Source organism: Ascaphus truei, chromosome 1, assembly GCF_040206685.1.
Source record: "Ascaphus truei isolate aAscTru1 chromosome 1, aAscTru1.hap1, whole genome shotgun sequence".
Taxonomy (NCBI): domain Eukaryota; kingdom Metazoa; phylum Chordata; class Amphibia; order Anura; family Ascaphidae; genus Ascaphus; species Ascaphus truei.
In genome coordinates this window covers 413204023-413223954 of record NC_134483.1, presented here as the reverse complement: position 1 = coordinate 413223954, position 19932 = coordinate 413204023, and the positions used below count along the sequence as shown (strand labels likewise).

At 44.1% G+C, this 19932-nt stretch overlaps 1 protein-coding gene across 3 annotated transcripts in view; it reads left to right on the top strand.

The window, feature by feature from the left end:
* The first annotated feature begins 11882 nt into the window (after positions 1-11882).
* MMAA (metabolism of cobalamin associated A) overlaps positions 11883-19932 on the top strand; it is a 32847-nt gene continuing 24797 nt past the window's right edge. Inside the window, exons 1-4 of one of the 3 annotated variants that reach the window (XM_075614143.1) lie at positions 11883-12089; positions 16186-16657; positions 17330-17452; positions 19171-19341. In XM_075614143.1, coding sequence (XP_075470258.1) covers positions 12072-12089; positions 16186-16657; positions 17330-17452; positions 19171-19341 — 784 coding nt within the window. In that variant the 5' untranslated portion in view covers positions 11883-12071. Of the gene's footprint in view, positions 12147-16185; positions 16658-17329; positions 17453-19170; positions 19342-19932 lie in introns of all 3 variants that reach the window. The other 2 variants (XM_075614162.1, XM_075614153.1) reach the window with 2 other exon arrangements.

Genomic DNA, 19932 nt, shown 5'->3' with positions numbered 1-19932 from the left:
AAACCTGGTGCCCATTGCGGTGCCGCATGTCTGGAGAAAAAATTCTTGTTTATAACTAAAAAAGTTATGGGTCAAAATAAAATTGATTCCATCCAGAATGAAATTCCTCAATCTGTCATCTATCCCAACATCACGTTCTAAAACCCTCCTGATAGCGTCTAATCCCATCTTATGGTTAATTATTGTGTACAGAGACACTACGTCGCACGTCATCCAACACATACCTTCTGTCCATACCAAATCTTGTATAAGGGTTAATACCTGAGACGTGTCCCTTAGATAAGATGGGACCTGCACAACATATTTTTGAAGAAGATAATCTAAAAACTGGGACAGGTTGGAAGTAAGGGAACGGATCCCAGAAATTATCGGGCGGTCCGGGGGGTCTAGTGAGGCTCTTATGTAATTTCGGGATGAAATAAAACATCGGGATTCTGGGATGTTCAATGGCTATAAATTCCATTTCCCTAGTAGTGATAATCTCATCCCGAATACCTTGATCCAAAAGCGCCATCAGTTCTTCTCTAAACGGAATGGTCAGATTTGTATCCAACTTTAAGTATGTACTACTATCACCCAGAATTCTGAGTGATTCTTCCTCATAATAGGAGAACTCTTCCTATTATGAGGAAGAATCACTCAGAATTCTGGGTGATAGTAGTACATACTTAAAGTTGGATACAAATCCGACCATTCCGTTTAGAGAAGAACTGATGGCGCTTTTGGATCAAGGTATTCGGGATGAGATTATCACCACTGGGAAATTGAATTTATAGCCATTGAACAGCCCAGAATCCCGATGTTTTATTTCATCCCGAAATTACATAAGAGCCTCACTAGACCCCCGGGCCGCCCGATAATTTCTGGGATCCGTTCCCTTACTTCCAACCTGTCCCAGTTTTTAGATTATCTTCTTCAAAAATATGTTGTGCAGGTCCCATCTTATCTAAGGGACACGTCTCAGGTATTAACCCTGATACAAGATTTGGTATGGACAGAAGATATGTGTTGGATGACGTGCGACGTAGTGTCGCTGTACACAATTGACCATAAGATGGGATTAGACGCTATCAGGAGGGTTTTAGAACGTGATGTTGGGATAGATGACAGATTGAGGAATTTCATTCTGGATGGAATCAATTTTATTTTGACCCATAACTTTTTTAGTTATAAACAAGAATTTTTTCTCCAGACATGCGGCACCACAATGGGCACCAGGTTTGCCCCTAGTTACGCGAACTTGTTCATGTCCGCGTGGGAGGAGGACCATATATGGTCCTCCAACCAATTTGGGGCAAACCTGGTGCTCTGGAAGAGATATATCGATGATGTGCTGTGTGTCTGGAAAGGGTCTATTGATCAATTAGAACAATTCAAAATATATCTGAATACAAACACAAGGAATCTAAAATTCACGTTTAACCACAACAAAACCAACATTAATTTCCTTGACCTAACTCTGTATGTGGTTAACAATACGGTCCATACTAAGACTTTCCACAAAGAAGTGGATGCCAACACATATCTTTTGGCATCTAGTCACCACCACTCTCAGTGGCTGCGTAACATTCCTAAAGGCCAGGCACTGAGAATAAAGAGAAACTGCTCAGAAGATGTCATGTATCAGCAGCAGGTCAAGGAATTAAAAACGAAGTTTATAGAAAGAGGATATAAAAATCAGGAATTAAACAGGGCAATTTCAGAGGTTAATGCCATAGATAGAGCTTCTTTAATTTGCCAAAAAGATAGCAAAATTCCTAAACCACAGACACAAGAAAAGTTCCCTTTTTTTATCACTCAATATAGTGGCCTGGCCCCGGTCATAACAAAAACGTTAAAAAAAACATTGGGGTATTCTCCATAGAGATCCTATTTTGAAAACCATTCTCCCAAGCAAACCCAAAATTGTTTACAAGAGGGCTAGGAATTTGAAATCCACCCTTTCTCCTAGTTGTCCCATCGATGGCCTTAGAGATCGCCATGTGACATGGTTGAATGGTCTAAAGGGCTATTACACGTGCACAAATTGCATTGGATGTAAACATAGTAAAAAAAAACAAAATTTTTAAATCTAATGTAACAGGGGCCAGTTTTGACATTAGAACTTTTATTAATTGTAGGACCAATTTTTGTGTGTATTTATTAGAATGTCCATGCGGCCTGCAATATGTAGGCCGGACAGGGAGACCCCTCAAAAGACGGTTCGCAGAACACGTCTATAACATAAAGAGGGGCCTCGAGACCCACAGTGTCTCCAATCATTTTAAAATACACCATGGTCAGAATCCTGAAGGTCTGGTATGTGTAGGAATCGATATTCCTAAAGGTAGCTGGCGTGGGGGAGACAGACTGAATCTGGTATCCAAAAAAGAAAGCTATTGGATTTATGTACTAAAGACACTGTCCCCTCACGGCCTGAATATCGATTTTGATTTAGCGGCCTTTTTAAAAGATTCCTAAAAACAGGCCATTAATAATGTTTTAGCGATTAATTGGTGTCTTTCAACTATTTTTAATTGTCTTAACATATTGGTAGTAGTGTACAATTCCATATATCTGTTTTTGAATTGTTTTAGGGTTATTGACTTTAATGTACAATTCTTTATATCTGCATTCATTTTTTATATAATTTTATATATATATGCAATGTTACAAATCAGTTGATAAGTATATTCTAATTGAGTGTAATTTTTTAACTATTTATTTATTCATTTTAAGCCCACAGGAGTAATTTAGGGTATCCCTCCTCAATATCCCTCCTCCCTTTTGTTTATACTATTGATGTTGTTTAGGTACTGCACCGACACACTTTATTCGAGCAAATACCCGGTATGTACCTGGCAGATACCTGGAATGCGCCGCTCCTCACCTCTGACAAGCCCCGTTGCATTTGCCTTCCCAGCCTGGGTTCATGCCTGGCTGATGGGCGGCTGATCTGTTAAATGATAATGATTAGGATTTAATAGGCTGCAATGCTTGGCGTGTCTACCAGATGGCATAAATTCATGAATTGTAATGCAGTATATATATATGTACTGTGCAGTATTGCAGCCAGTGGGAATAAAATGCTTCAATCCCTGCTGGAAAATAACTCAATGCACTTGGGCAGAAAACAGTCACAAACCTCAATACACCCGGGTATACCCGAATTCGTGGGACTAGCCGAGCTTGAATAAAGTGAGTCGCCAGTGTATAGTAGTTGCAGGCACTATCATTTGATCCCGTTTTGCTTTTCAATCAATTGTAGATTCATATAGTGTACAGCTTTAAATGCCTAGCCCATCCCTTTATAGGAAGGTCCTTCCATTTAGGATTGTATATAAATAACCTATCCACTAAGCTCCATTACCCCTGACGAAGTGACAACGGGTCACGAAACGCGTAGGGAGGAGGAGCTTAGTGATTTGGTACGTCTGAGCACCCGTAGTTCCTGACGCGAGGAGAGTTCCAGTTTCCGGTTTGCGGTATCGCTGACGTCACTCGGGGTGTCGGCATCGAGTGTAGCGTGCGGCGATTCTCTCCTCGGCAGTCTATAGGAGCAGTGCAGGTTGCGGACGGCAGTTTGTGCGGTATTTGATACCCTATATGTATGTAAGTGTGATTTTAACGTTTTTTCTTAAGCCATTAAATCCTGTACAGTATCACACTAGTATTGTTTAATTTCCACCCCCACCCCTCCCACTTTCGAACCTGTGGGGTGTTGGAGTGAAAAATCGACACTGAGTGAGGGAGATTCCAGCAGACCAGACCACGTGGGATCCGTGAGATGATCGGAAGGAAAGGGATGGATGTCACAGATTCTCTCAACTGAATGTTGCCAGCCCATATCCTGTAAGTAGGATTCTAGGATTTTAGATAGGGGGACAAGTAAAGAAACACACCACGCTATTGGCGTGCCCTGTTGTCTTTTCTGTTATTCCAGAAACAGCTGAACATCATTTACAAGGACTACAACTCCCCTGTCTGAAACACCACTATCAAGATCAATAACCCGCTTAAGGAAGCCTGCATTAGAGACTGCCTTGTTGGTTCACGGTATTTTGGACTTTATCCACAGCGCCAGGAACGATTAATTTGTGTATATATAATGGGCAAAATAACTATTATCCAGCTATGGATAATAGATAATTTGCTATGTTTTGTAGCCCCTGGACACCCCACCAATCTCACATTGCGTACCCCAGGGTGTCTCAAGCTCTGGCTACATGTCTGAATGTGGTGCATACCTGCTGGCAACAGGAGGGCTTGAGTCTACCGCGGTGACATGGGGGACAACAGGACAGGTTTCTGGGGTTGTGCCTTTGTTCTCCTCAATGGTGCAGCGCCTCCATCTGGTGCAGGCTCCAGGGATATGGGGTGAAATCCCTAAAGCCGAATCCCCTCCCAGGAATGAGAGATTCCAGTCTCACACACTGTCTCTTTTCTATCGGAACTCTTTATTCAAGTCCTCAGCAGCAGCTTACAGCAGGTACAGCAATCACTCTCAGCCGGCTGTTTCCCTTCAGAGTGCCTAGGGCACCCAGAGTGGGTCTAGCTCTTCCCCTGCCCCCTAGGCAGGGCAGGAGGAATTTGGTCCACCTATTACCCTATAGCCTAACCGCTCCACTCCTCTCACTAGCTAACACTACAGAACTTCTCCACTAAATAGGAAATTACACTGCTCTAAGTAGTTCAGCAGGCACCGTCCCTGTGTCTCTTGATTGGACACAGGCCCAGACCTACCATCACTGACTCAGTTCAATGTCTGAAGCGGGGAAAATCCATGATTACTCCTGGCAAACTGCCCTCAACAGGAATTACTGCCAGGAGGAGAGCAGAAATATAGCCCAAACTACACAGGGCTATAGTTTTATTTTGAGATGTGCTGTGTTTGATTTTGCTATGTGTTTTATTTTGATATGTGCTATGTTTTATTTTGAGATGTGCTGTGTTTGATTTTTATATATGCTGGATTTGATTTTGCAATGTGCTGTGTTGTATATAGCTATGTTCTTATTTGGGCCTGTTTTTGGAATCCTTCCCCATTTCTTTGTATATTGGCTAATCATGCACAATATTATATATATATATATATATATATATATATATATATATATATATATATATATATATATATATATGTGCATGATGTACCCACTGTACAAATGAAAGGGTGGGGGGACATTAGAATGTATTTGCTATGTATTTTTCTGGCAACGGAGGACAGGGACCTTGCAGTATCCTGACGAGGGCGCCCATCATATTGCAGGGGTAAGTAGAATGGTTTTATTTACTTTTTTATGCTTGTTAATGTGTTTAATAATGGGCAAATAATCTATTATCTATATCTGGATAATAGTTATTTTGCCCATTACTGTACTGTATGTGTTTGGTGTGGGGGTTCTTTTCTACATACAGGGTTGGTACCGCAGGGACCCATGGATGTGTCTATATGTATTAATGTTTATTTAATATGGTAATGTTTATTGTGGGGCCTAAGAGGTGGGTAGAGAGGCTGGGTGAAGGGGATATTATCCCCAAGGATGGGTGGTTAGGCCCCGGGTGGGTAGCGGGGGAGGGTGGTTAGGCCTCCCGGGTGGGTAGTGGGGGAGGGTGGGTTAACCCCTTAATTACTCTATCAGTTACTAACCGCTAAGGTGATTAAGGGGTTAGGGGACATTAGATTGTCTCTTTTTATTCTTCTGCATTGTTTGCAGCACCGGAGGGCATGGACGGGATGAGGATAGCCTTCATTGTAGCAGCCTGGCAAGGGTGAGTGCGAGATTTATTTACTTTATTTATGCTGCTTAATGTTGTTTTTTAAATGGGCAAATGCACTATTATCCATATATGTGAATAATAGTAATTTTGGCCACTGTTGTACTGTATGTGTTAGAGGGTGGGGGGGGGGGGGGTGTATTTATTCTAAAGTATTTATGTATTTTTTGTTTTTTTGGAACAGGTTTGGTACCGCAGGTAAGCGGGGACCGCCCTGTGGGGCCCCCGGACACCCACGGAGACCACCGCCGGCCTATAGTATCATTCCTGTGCATAAAAAAAAATGAAGCTATTTGATGTATGTTAAGGGTTGTTGGGGGCACAGAGGGTGGGTGTGTTGTATATTGCATTGTTTATTGGGGCAATTGTGCCCAATAAACATGCTATTGTGCCTTAACCCCTTCATTGCCTTAGCGGATAGCAGCTAAGGTAATGAAGCTGCCTTAATGTATTTTTTTTCAATATTGTGCGGGAGCAGGGGGTCTCCTGAGCTGAACCGCTTTGATTTCTGGCTCAGGGACCCCCTGCTTCCCGAGCTAACCTGCCTGTATGGGGCATCGGATGCCACTGTCGCCACCATTTTTAAAGCGTCCACGTAGTGTGACGTGTGACATGTAAACAATGGAGATACCGGCACCCCATATATGGGCCTGTGACTCGGGAAGCAGGGGGTACCCGAGGCTGAAATCAATGCAGTTCAGCTCAGGAGACCCCCAGCACAATATTACTAAAAATTACATTAATGCAGATCCATTACCATAGCGGATAGCCGCTATTGTAATGAATTATTGTTTATTGATAAGTGTTTTGACACTAGTGCACATGAGCAGGGGGTCTCCTGAGCTGAACCACATTGGTTTCAGCTTCGCGGACCCCCTATTTCATGAGATACCGGCACCCCATAACGGGGCCTGTATCTCCCTGCAGAATTTAAATGCATAGGAGATACCGGCACCCCATAACGGGGCCTGTATCTCGGGAAGTAGGGGGTCCCCGGACCTGAAACCAATGCGGTTCTGCTCCGGAGACCCCCTATTCATCTACACTAGGAATAAAATGTTAAAATATTTTTATTTCCGGCGAGATTATCGCTGAGAGATGCAGATCTCTCTGCAGCAGATAGATCTCGCCGGGGGAACCCTTCTCGGAGGGCAGGTCGTCTCGGCGCCGGCAACTTGCCATGTTTGGAAATGTTACTCTCACTGGTATTTGGGGCTTTCTGCATACCGTGAGAGCAACTCGGCAAAAACATGGCGAGTTCAAAACTCTACCGATAATTTTTTTTGGCGTTTACTGCATGAGACACTAAATGTCCATCCCTTGTAACCCTTGCTCAGGTCTTGCAAAGCCTCTGTCAGCTTACTTTTGAATTCTCTGATGTCCGGAATCTATTTCTACTATCCTAGACTCGTGCCATTTCATGGTATCACTTAAAGAACTTCAAAAATAGCTACTATATTTGAGTTTTCAGCTCTTGAAGCTGCCCTTCTTTTTCCACTCCATGCAGTTGCCAGTTCAGCTTCTTTGGAGTTGAGTCGGGATTTCACATCTCCCAGTAGATTCAGAGCAAGGCTTAAATCTGTTTCCTTTTCTCTATTTCTGACCTGCAGCTGCTGGTGCTCCTCCTGGATGTTGTCCAGCTCTAGCTGGGCCCTCTCAAGGCCATGTGGTCCAGCAGTTTGTGGGCATCAGCCATCTTGGCCTCATAGCGCAGTGTCAGGCTGGCCACTTGATGAACTGACCCCTCTTCACTCACTCTCTTCCTTTTTGGCGAGCTGTATCTTGAATTTAGCAATCTGCGTCTGCAGAGCTGTAAGTTGCTGGGATGTGTGTTTAGCTGCCAGCTTTAGCTCTTCCACTTCTAGGCTTTTCTGCAAGTTCAACTTATCAGCATGAGATCCCTGTTTCTTGAGTGTATCCTGCAATTCTCCTCTCAGAGTCTTCATCTCTTCACTGTGCTTTCTCTGTGCTTGCTTCCACATATCCTTCATATTTTGGAGCTCTGCAGATTTCATCACCAGGGTCATCGCTGCTTGAGATTTCCATGCATCTTTCTCCTGGGCGTACTGAATTTTGGGGATGGAGCAGCTGCTCTGCTTTTCCATCTCTTGCTCTAGTTTCTCCTTCACCTGGCCTCTAAGCTTGGCCTCCAGCGATGCTCTGGTGATGCTCAGGGTAGTCTTCAGTTCCTCATCCTGTTCTGCAAGGACATACTTGGTTCTTAGACGTTCCTGCAGCACCTGTACTTCTTTAGCAGTCTGCAGATTTTCTTCTGGCAGAGTTCGCTGCTTCTCTTTGGCATTCTGTAGATGTGCACGCAGCTCTTGCAGCTGGCTCTGCAATATATGCTCTGCTTGTATACGCTGCTCCAATGCTTCTAACTTTTCATCTCCAAAAGTTTCTTTATTTTTTTCAAGCTCGTGCAGCTTTTCATTGACGTGGTCAGTCATATCAGAATTGTTTTCTTTCAGCCTTGTATTTTCTTTTTACAGTTCTATCATATTCAGGGCCTCCTTGTAGTCCTCCTTCCACTCACGCACTTCTGAGTTGAGACTCCCGATCTCCTGGCATGTGTCACGGGAGACCAGGTCTATCAACACATTTATACCGGGATCATATGATTGAGCAAAGCAAGGAGGTAAAATAAATTGTAATTTATTTCACGAAAAGACATACACACAATGTTCTGTAATTACAGTCAAAATACACTTACTGGGACGGGGGCAAATGAAATAATTTGTTTCCAGAATCTGCCACTGCTGTAATGGCACTTGGAATCTTGATGAAACTTATGAATCTTAGGTGAATCTGATTCCCGATGGGCTGCAGGAATTCTTATAGGGTTCAGAACCCTGTACCTAACAAGTGCAGCCAATCTCTCAGTGGGAATAACTTTTCCCACCTATCCCAGAGTTGCCAATACTTCAGAAACCTGGCAGGGGTGGCTTCCTATTCTGCTAATGGCATGCGCCAACCTAGCACCTTTGCCACTTAGCATATGGGACTCAACCCCTCTACCTGGCGACAGTAAGTCTGGGCTGGGCAATCATTTGCCAACGGCACGGACATCACATTAGGATGGGAGTACTTGGGCTACCCCTCCCAACCTGACACCTCAGAGACACCGAGCCCTTTCAACTCCGGACTTTTGCAGACATTGTGGCATCAAGCCAGCGGGATGCCTTAGAATTCCGGAGCTGCACATCCTCAGCTCATTTACACGCATACTAAGTGTGATGCTATAATAAATGAGTGTTTCCCTGTCTCCTGTGTTCTGAATGAAAGCCCAATTATTCCTATCATGTTTAATACACTAATTTAGGGGGACTTTCATTCATCAATTTTTATAAAACGACCATAACTTAATTTTTATATGTTTCTACCTGAACTATGCGCACGGCCAGTTTCAGAGCGCTAGGAGCTTCCCAACTGAAGTTAGCAAAAAAGCTGCTTTTTATTCTCTAAGCGCTGGACTTAGAAACATTTCACTCTCGCCACCTTATACATGGTGGGAGAGACTCCGAACCCTTATACTGGGTTCTGGGCATATAGCGGGGGATCCTTGAATGTAATTTATCCCCCTGCCATGTGCTCTATTACGTGTGCGCGCCTGCACTATGGACCAAGCCTTCTAGAGACAGCAGGTGAGGGAATAAGTGCTGTAGATGGCAGTGCTTGGCAGGAGTGACTGTGGGTGTCGGACAATAGCCATGAGTGCAGGCTATTGGGATGCTTGATTTGTGAGGGGAGATTTAAAGGTTAGTCAGTATTAAATCAGATAGGTTAACACCATTAGAAGGGGAAGTGGTGGAGGGAGGTGTGGGTGAGAGGTGTGTATATGGCTAGGTCCAGTATTAGGAGAGATATCCCCAGCAGCAGGAAGCAGTAGATGAGAGAGGGTGTGAAGAGGATTTATGGGGGTGCTTTTTATTGAGGGATAAAGAAGTTGTGGGAAAGAGGTGTACAGTAGGGCCCCACTCATGCGGCGGGTTAGGTTCCAGACCCCCGCCGAAAAGCGGAACATAGGATTTTTTTTGTGCAGAGTGCACACATGCTATATTCACCTGCGACATCCCGTCCTTCAAAGCAGCATTCGCAGAAGCCGAGAAGGGATTGGGTGAAAACCGAGGGGGAGAAATTGGGCTGCATGACGTAACCTGGCGCGCTGGGGGAGGGGTGGGTAACAGACGCTGGGGAGAGCACACCAAGCAGTGTGTGTGGTAGGCAGCAGCCTGATTAAATCAATCTTGTGTTTGCTAATAGAAAATACATGGGTGAAGTCAGGAAACATTTATTTATAAAACCGCCATATTAGCGGAACCCAGGGCCCTACTGTATAAATATAGCGGAGTTCCTCCTGTGCCCCCCTTACGTCCGCTACAGCAGGCAGCATGTGGGGAGGTGTGAGCTGGCGATGAGTCCGACGGCTCCCGTTAAAGGGAACCGCCATCTTTAGGGTGTGTGCGCATGCGCAGTATGGCCCAAGTAACGGCGGCCATTAGAAGGGAGCGCACGCATGCGCAGGAAGTAGCGCAAGCGGCAGCTAATGCAGGGAAGGCTCCAAAGGGAACTACAACCCACAACAGCCACCGGGGATGCAGGATCAGATGAGCCAGAACAACCAATAGGGATGCAGCATTGTCCCTGAACAAGATAGATACTTTTGGCGCGCTGCAATCCACGCCAGTCAGAGCTGGGACAAGGAAGGGGTAGGTTACGTGTTCAGGTGCCTGCATTAGACCAGATACCCCGTTAGGCCCAGATTCCCCTCAGCTTGTGTTGTTGCAGGGACAGGCCCATAGATAGGGACACTGCCCCTGTAGTACCAGAGTGAGAGACACAGCCAGGACGCGGCTGCATCCTGGCATCAGGTGACCTGGGACCAGACACCTGCAACAAAGAGACATTGCATACGGTGGTTCCATCCACGAGGGACCCACCCAACATAGAGGCGGACGCTTCACGGGTTACAGCAATGGATCCGTGGATCCCATCATCGGCATCTGCGCGCCCGGATGTGGACACACCCGGCCGGTTACCCAACTCCTCACGTGCACCAACAACACTTTAGTGGGTAGCGCTGTAACACATATTGGGTGGGGGGGATTGACCTTGTGGACACCGGGTTGATTGGGTGCCCATGGGCCTCGTGCGGTGACTCCCTTGAGAGGGGGCAAAGTATTGGAAGGTACGGCCGTGCAGGGCCTGGTGGGTAGGCTGTAACTATTAGCAGCATATAGTAAAACTGTTCTGCTTTACCAAGTATGTATTCTTTATGTGTCCTGTAACGGGGGAATTCTAAACGCTAGAATCCCGTACAGGTGGAGGTGCTACCGAGCACCACTCAGGTGCACCCCAGGTTCCCGGCAGTGGAGGCTCAGATCTCCAGGGAACCATCAGGTATTGCACCACACCCATACACTATAGCCACCCATCTCCCGGGGGGTGGGGGAAAGTGCGCTACATAAAGAATGGCGCAGTGTATGGGCACAGACATAGGTGGAGGGTAAGGCTACACTTATAGTGCAGGCAACAATGACGTCAGGCTACGGTTGCTGGAAAAATCAAATTGAGATGACTTCCAGCGATCGCGACCAAGCCGTCGCGCTTACTATAAGCGTATGCGACGGCAGCAATGCATTTGTTTTGACACGATGTCGGGTTGCTGTCGCCGGCACTATAAGCGCACCCTTATTTATATTATGTCACATGTATTACTGCTGTGAAGTGCTCTCTCTATATATCTATCTATCCACATACACACACTTCAACTGTCAAAACGGATTTACAAACTCCATACATTACAGGGCAGGTTTGAGGAATAAGGAAACTAGAGGTGACAAACACACCCTCAGCTACACTGCAGTCAGAAGCTTGTGTGTCTGAAGGAAACGTCACAGACGTTTGCGATGTTCCCGTCTGCATACCACCCCGGTCACGTGACTGGCAGCCCGTCCTCTCCGCTCCGATAGGTGTTATTTACGTCCCTGCTTTAATGCGCGTAGTAGCATTCAGCAGCCATCTTTCACTCGGGCAAGTTACGGCGGAGCATAGTTACGTTCAGCGTGAAGCCAGAAAGATGCACTGCAACTCCCCTTTTGTTTTTTTTTTTGTTTTTTTTCAACGTGTCACCGCTATTTACGTAATATTTTTTTTTTCTGCGCTCTTATTTTTGCCCCCTTCAAATATGTCCGCCACTAGCCGAACGCCCCTCCCCATACGTTTGCACAATAACCTCTGCTCTCGCGTTGATGCGACACAGGAGTGACACGTGGCGGGAATGCGAAGGTTTGATTTGCCGGCGCTAGAGCTCCATGACGTCACAGAGCCAGGTAGAAGGGTCATTGTGACCTGTCATTGCGTTCTACAGGCGCCCGGCACTGAGCAAGGTAGAAAGGGGGCGGGGGGAATGAATATACATGGGGATCTGTGGGACCCTGGAGACTGGGGGCCTGCTGGCACTTGATAAGGGAGCAGCACTCACTCACGCACTGTTCCTTGGCGTGTCACTTTTTCAGAACATTTTGTATTCTGTATACAGTACACTCTCCTTATTGAAACCGTAAACCATCACATTTCAAAATGTGAGGTCTTAGGCTGGGGCCGTGGTGCCTTTGCCCGTGTGTAGGCGCGCGGAGGCTGGTGAGCGGGCGCTTACCTGGCCATGGTGGACTGGGCGTGTCTAGGGGCGTCAGGGAGCAGGTTCGCGAACCGCTCATGTGACTGGCCTGTCGCGCCAAGATATCAGTTTGAACTGATTTCTTGCGCAACACGCGCCCCCGCCTGCGTCCGCACACCGCATGGATGCGAACACTGCCTTAAGGCAGTCTGTTCGCTCAGCCCCAGCCTTAGGGCCGTTCTATACATGTTGCAGCCGTGCGCGCATTTGCGAACGCGCGTGCACGCGCCGCATGCTTTTCCCTGTTATAGAGCCGGGAGCTGCAGTGTGTGTGTGTGTGTGTGTGTGTGTGTGTGTGTGTGTGTGTGTGTGTGTGTGTGTGTGTGTGTGTGTGTGTGTGTGTGTGTGTGTGTGTGTGTGTGTGTGTGTGCGCGCGCGCGCATGGGTTGTGTGAGTGAAATAAGACCTAAATAAGATAAAAAAATTTTTTAAAGGGAAAAAAAAAGTTTAATAAATATTTTTTTATTTTAATTGTACAATCATTGGCCCATGCGCGCGCGCACACACCCACACCCACATACATACACACATACATACATTTGAGCGCCGGTAGCGGCGCAAAATCATCTTTTCCCCGTCTTCGCCGCTGTCTGTCGGCTCCCCGCTCCCTGCCGGGCGCTGCGCCATTATAGAAAGGCTGACTGACGTCCGCCAACTAAAATTCCGCCCGGCACTATATAACAGCCCTTAATCATGTTCCAAAGATCTGTGGCTGCCGTAGGGACAACCTTTCAGTCTCAAAGTTTTTGAGTTAATTACAGTGATCAAAGTGTTGTTACGACCACTACTTTCTTATATTCACACCCAGATTATCACTGCTTTATTTACAAATGTACAATTCCACTTTCTCTTTACAGACAAAAAGGTGATTAATTTTACAAAACATCGTTAAACAGCATACATATTGCTTAGATTTTTCTAGAATGCACGCCCAATATTTAATAAACGTTGAAAAGCAGGTACTTTTTGAAACCACTGTGCCCACTGGTTCATTATATAGTTATTTATGGCACGGATGTAACACATGGCACATTTGAGTATAGAACGGAGTGCTCAAATAAGATTGGGGGTGCAACTGCAAAGTGAACTTTGAAAGAGCAAACATGATCTGCTTTTAAATCAAACTATTCTCTAAAATAGTACCCCAATTTTTTATTTATTTATTTATTTTTATTTCTGTGTGGCACACATTTTATATGCATTGGATATTTAGATGGAAAATCATTATAGTCCCTTATGATCTAAAAGTGACAAGCAGATATGCCTTGGGTGTTACATCCTAAATAAAGAGCGTTTTGAATCACTGTATAGTGCAGAGTGTGATCCCTTTTTCAGATTTCTAACGCATACTAAATCAATGAACCCAGCGGCCTAGTCTTAATGATCACTATGATTTGCTTAGGTGTGTATTGCCTTGTAAACCTGACCTGTTGGTGAACCTCGAGGACTGAACTCAAGCCCCGTGGTATTGGGCATACAAATGTTTACTGACAAGTGACCTGTTTAAAAAAAAAAAAAAAAAAAAAATACATGATCAAGGATTGCACCTTTAAACCATTTGTTGGTTTGATCCATCTATGATCTTTTTAATTTATTATTGTGCCAGAATTGTATGCTCCAGGGATGGAAAAATCCACGGTGGTTACATTTTCTATCCTGGCGCAGACTGTCGCCTCCACGATAGGCAACAGCACTCTCAATAATGCTTGAGTGCTGATGCCGGCCATGGTGTGGATTGACCGGTAATGTGTCTCTTAGTCTGGCGGGGGGAGTGAGGCGCACCAATACTGGTGCAAAGTGTGGATGGGGTAAGGGAAGGCGTTTGTGTGCGTTTGTCACAGACACACACACACACACACACAGACCCTGCTGAGACAGGGGGGGGGGTTGAGTGCCATGACCGCTATCAATCACTCCTCACCCCCTCTTTACCAAACTGACGCCTAAAAATTCCATCTGGCTCCTACATGGTTTAGATGATTGTCCACCCCTGTCACTCGATGTGTGAAATAAGTCTTGTTCATTCTGGGATATAGCTCTGTGGGTGACTTGTACTAGGAGAACATTCGCCATAACAAACCAAGATTGCATGTCCTTGGCTTGCAGATTTAAAGCAACAATCCCAACTAAACATACTTTAAAAAAAAAAAATTTGCTTGAACTAGAGGGTCACCCCCGGAGCTCATCGATCGTCCCCCGATGTTTGAGGTTTCTGATGCCACGGGCTCTACCAGGGAAAATCTGGGGAAACTATATGGCTGCCGGGGTCAGGACTTGCTCGCAGTCATGTTGCACCTTTCGATTGGCGATCTCCGTGCCCATGTTTGTAGTCTGCCACAATATTTGTCATTTTCTTGTGTCAAAACCGGCACAAATAAGTAATATTTCTGGAAACGAGGGGTTCCCGGCGGTCGAGTAGACTGAATTGCTGATTTTAGCATGTATAAAGGTGACATCTGGAAATGGCTGGTGACAACATAATGAGTAAAGTGATGTAATCACCGTAACCACAGAGGAGTGAGACTCCAAGTAAAGTTTTTGTTTTCTTGTATGGCAGATATGATTGGATTGAGATCCAGAGGCCACACTGGCTGCAATTTTTAAAGCCTTTCCGTCTGGTGCAACCACACTATTACTAATCTCATGCCATTATGAGGTTTGTGTTCAGTCCTGGTTTTCCAAGTCAACATTTTCCATTCATACATATTGTTTTTTTTAGTGCTATAAGGCACCAGTATGGGTGCTGGAAGACCAGGACCGGATTGAAATGTCTGTAAACGAGATATCCTGTAAGAAATCCTATATTGCACTGACTAAAAGAATTCAGCATCGGATGGTCTTACCAACCATCTATATATCCAAAGGAACCACTGAACTTGAGCCCCATGATATTGTGCACACAAATATTTACACTGACAAGTGACATGTTTAAAAAAACAAACAAAAAAATACATGATCAAGAATTGCACCGTTTTAAACCATTTGCTGGTTGGATCCATCCAGTATAATCTTAATAATTTATAATTATGCCAGATTTGTATGCTGCATATTATGCTGCATATTATGTTGTTGTACAAATGTGATGTGTGAAATAAGTTAAACACTTCAACTGTCAAAACGGATTTACAAACGACTTCATTCTTGTGTCATTTCTATTAATCTGCTTCTGTTGGTTGAGGCTCAGAAACCTTGAGAGAGATTGATGGTGTACTTACCATAGATAAAACAAGAGTTAGATGTGATAAATATTTTTTGTCACAGGAAATTTACAGTCTTGAAAGTAGCTTCATCCAGCAGTGATCGTGCACAGGGTGACCTGTTTTCACGTGCCACATGTTGGAAGGTTTGCAACAGATAAGTACAAATGGCCTTTTGCAAAATAACTAAAGATAGGTGATTTTGTTGTAAACATTGTGCAAATCCTCACGTACACATCTGAGTTCGGGAGGGGGGGGGGATTCTGCTATTTTATTTTTTTACATATTTTTGTGCACCAAACCGAACAAAATAATTCCTGAAATGAATACAAAAATTACTGATTTGTACGCAAAAAAATGTGCATTTTATGGGTCCGTGAAGACTGACAAAAGTTTGCGGTCTGAACGTCAGTCAGTTCACCCTATTCTAAATACAACTAGAGCATTTTGACTTGTGACTGTTAGAGGTGCCACTCCACTACCACTCACATGTTCTTTGTTCTTTAGACGCTCCTATCAGAACCTAAATGTCATCTTGTCTTCTTTTGACAGGTTCATCACCAAGACTCCTCTGCCCTTCTACTTCATCTGCCAGGTGCAGAACGGGCATCTGCAATGCAGGGATTTACTCCATGCCTCCTTAGGAATTTACTATCGCCTTTTTCTCATCATTGGCGTAGCAATGCTGCATTTTTGATGACGACACAATGCCGTAGTACTGTGTCCAAATTGGGTGTGTCTGGGACGTACTCATTCAGCACTGTTCCCATGAGAAAGCTATGCATATCCGCTGTGTCACAGCAAGACGCCGAAGGTCTCACTGCAAGGGAACAAAGACGGTTGACACACATTTACAGAGGTTTAATAAGCGGGCATCGAGCTTGCTTGGCAGAAGCCATCACTCTGATAGAATCCACCCATGTCAGGAAGAGGGAGATAGCTCAGGTGCTGCTTCAGAAGGTACTATCTCACCACCGAGAACGGGAGCGCGTAAATAATGGAAAACCGCTAGCATTTAGAGTGGGTCAGTTCTTTATTTTTTTTTGTACTTGTAATGAATGTGTGTATTGTAAATCTGCTAATCAGCCATTCTGCATGTTGGGCTTTTCTCGCGTAAGCACCCAGGGCTTGTATGGACATGGGAGCTGAGTGACTGCACTGAGAGCCCTTTTTGTAAAACGTTTGTTGCTCTGTAAGATGGTTTCCGCTTGCCGGACTATTAACTGGAACATATATATTTTCACATTTCCTTTTGGAATATTTTTAGTAGGGGAGTGAGCTGATGATGTACTAGTTCAGTGGGCAACTCCAGTCCTCAACAGGCCAAGTATTAGGGATATCCCTGTTTCAGCACAGGTGACTCAGTCTTTCTGACCTACCCGTGCTGAGGCAGGGATATCGTGAAAACCTGACCTATTGGTTGCCCTTGAGGACTGGAGTTGGCCACCCCTGGTCTAGTTGTTAGGCAGTTAATGTTAATAATGAGTTTGGGGCTTTACCTTGTAGCGTTTGTTCGTTGTTGCTTAGGATACATTTATTGTCCTAGCAGAGTTATTAGGACAGCCTTAAGAAGCGCCAAATGACTGTACAAGGCAAGTGAGGTCCATCTTCCCATGTGTGTGTCATGATTTTTAGGCGACGTGCTGAGCGTTTATGCCATTTACATTGTTTGTATTTTTCTCCATTCATGACACAGGTCTGTCAGGTCCTCCTGGTGCTGGAAAGTCAACATTTATCGAATGCTTTGGGAAAATGCTTACAGAAGAGGGACATAAAGTGGCAGTTCTAGCTGTCGACCCATCCTCCAGCACCAGTGGAGGTAAGATGCTTCTCAGCCCGAGCTCCCGGTTGTTCTGTGGAATGACATTCAGAAGGCGGCTATGCATGTGACGCTGCAAAGAACGCTTTGTACAGAGCCATGTAATCCCTATCACTGGTTCTTCCTGTGGGCATTTGAAATGGGTTATTTTAGCAATAACTATTAACATTTCTATAAATTATCTGGATAGTGTTTTTAAACCCTTGCTGCACAGTGAATAAACTTAACGTGTATATAAAAGCTTGAATGTCGGTGATTGACAAGGTTGAGAACCACATCAATCCACCACACCAACTGTTTTGTGAGCACATAGGATATGTGCTAGGATAGGATAAAATATGTGTTACTTTCCTTTTTGTTCACTTTTTAAATTATCTTAAAAAAATGAAATGCTTTTTTTTAATCGTAAGGCAGAGCAATAACTGAAGAAAAGGTCTATTCCTTTTTGCACCCTCGGGCTTCTCTGTACGGATTAGGAGACTCAATTACAAAAGAAAATAAGGGATTCCAAAAGACATATATGGGCTTTAAGGCATCACACTACAACATACATACGTGTGTGTGTGTGTGTGTGTATATATGTACCGTGTTAGTCAAGCTTTAATAATCAAAAATGAATAGATGATACTGTTCTGTGGCTAACGAAATGCTTTTATTTGTGCGAGCTTTCGAGATACAGTGATCTCTTCTTCCAGCGGTGTTACAATGAATGAAACCAAAAAAAAAAGTTTTTTACTTTAAAACAGTGCATACTGGAATGTGATCTGTGATTGAAGTCTATCCCTCCCCCCTGTTTTATGACTTGAGATATATCTGTAATCTCTATCCCACTTTCAGTAATTTGTACTTTCTATTATTATACCTTTTTTATGTTTCATTTGCCTTCAAGTGTCTAATATGCAGAGTATTTGCAATAAATATACTCCATTGTTAAATGTGAGTTTAGATCATTTGGTGAGCATTATTTAAAGTATGTATGCGATCTAATGGAGTCCTATCAAGAACAGGAGAGGTATAATACCCTGACTGTAAGATGAATACTGCAGCATGGGATAGCTGCAGACTAGAGATGTGCAAAACTTATTTATTATTATTTTTGCCAAATCGATTTCTGGCAAACCAGTTTGCAGCTTAAGGGCTAAAAGATTCTCAGAAATCACACATTTCCACAATTCAGTTGCTTTTTCGACAATGAGTCACAGATCAGTCACAAGTGAGGGGGGGGGGGGGCTGGAGCTGAAATCAGTTTGGTTCAGTGCACTTGATCCCCTGATTCAATCCTGTAATAATAAAAAAAAAATGATACCTGAATTGCTGCTTTAAAATGTTTGCCGAATTGTTACTGTGCTCTGGCTTGGTTCTGGGCAACTCGCATGTTTCCAAAAAAGCGCCAATTTCACAAGATTTGTGACCTGGGTGGAAAGCCTCAGACCCCTCCACTGCAGCCATGATTACATTTGCAGTGTGTAGCACGGATTCAAAAAAAGTTTTGTGCCATTGTTATTACATAAAGCACTATTGTTTTATAAGATGACAGTTTCCAGTAATCTTAAGTTATCGACTATTGCTAAGTAATCATAATGTGCTGCAGGAGTCATCTTCTTGTTTCTACCTGAATGACGATGTTATTACGCCATTGTGGGAGCTTCTTTAATCATTGCATACAGAACGTAAGCCTGACAGGGTTATTTTTTCCCCCCCTTCTATAATTATTGTAGGCTCCCTTCTTGGAGATAAAACACGAATGACTGAGCTTTCCAGAGACATGAATGCCTACATCAGGCCCTCTCCCACCAGAGGGACATTGGGAGGTGTCACCCGAACCACCAATGAAGCTATTCTGCTCTGCGAAGGAGGCGGCTACAATATTGTTCTTGTGGAGACTGTAGGTACGGCATGTAGTTGAACACGCTAAATAAATAGCATCTAACACGTGGTATATGTAAGCCTTGGACTGCCATGCAACCAGAGGCATAGAGCTCATACAGCTGGTGCCACTGCCTCTCCCACCACCTGTTCTCCAGTTGTTGTTTTTTTGTTTTTGTTTTTTTACTCTCTCATATATACATACATCCACCCACATGTACAGATGTGTGTGTGTATGTATATGTATATATATGTGTATGTATGTATGTGTATATCTCATTTGCTCTGTCTTTGTGCATTATTTACCAAATGTCTCCATGTCATTGCCCTGCTCTCATCCACTTTCTATCTCTCTGAGCCAGATTTTCTCAACAGTGCTAGAGTGCCTTAGAACCCATCCACTTGATTGATCTAAAACTTGGCACCATGAAGTAAAATTGTCTCTCTGTTTCTATGTCTTGGCATCCACTCAACCAGTTTGAGACTGAAAGTGAAAGACAGATACTCTTATTCACTTGCTATGCTGTCCTCTGTCTATCTTACAATATTTTATTGAACTTTTTTTTTAATCTTTCCCTCTTTTTTTAATTTTTTATAACTATAATTTTATTAGG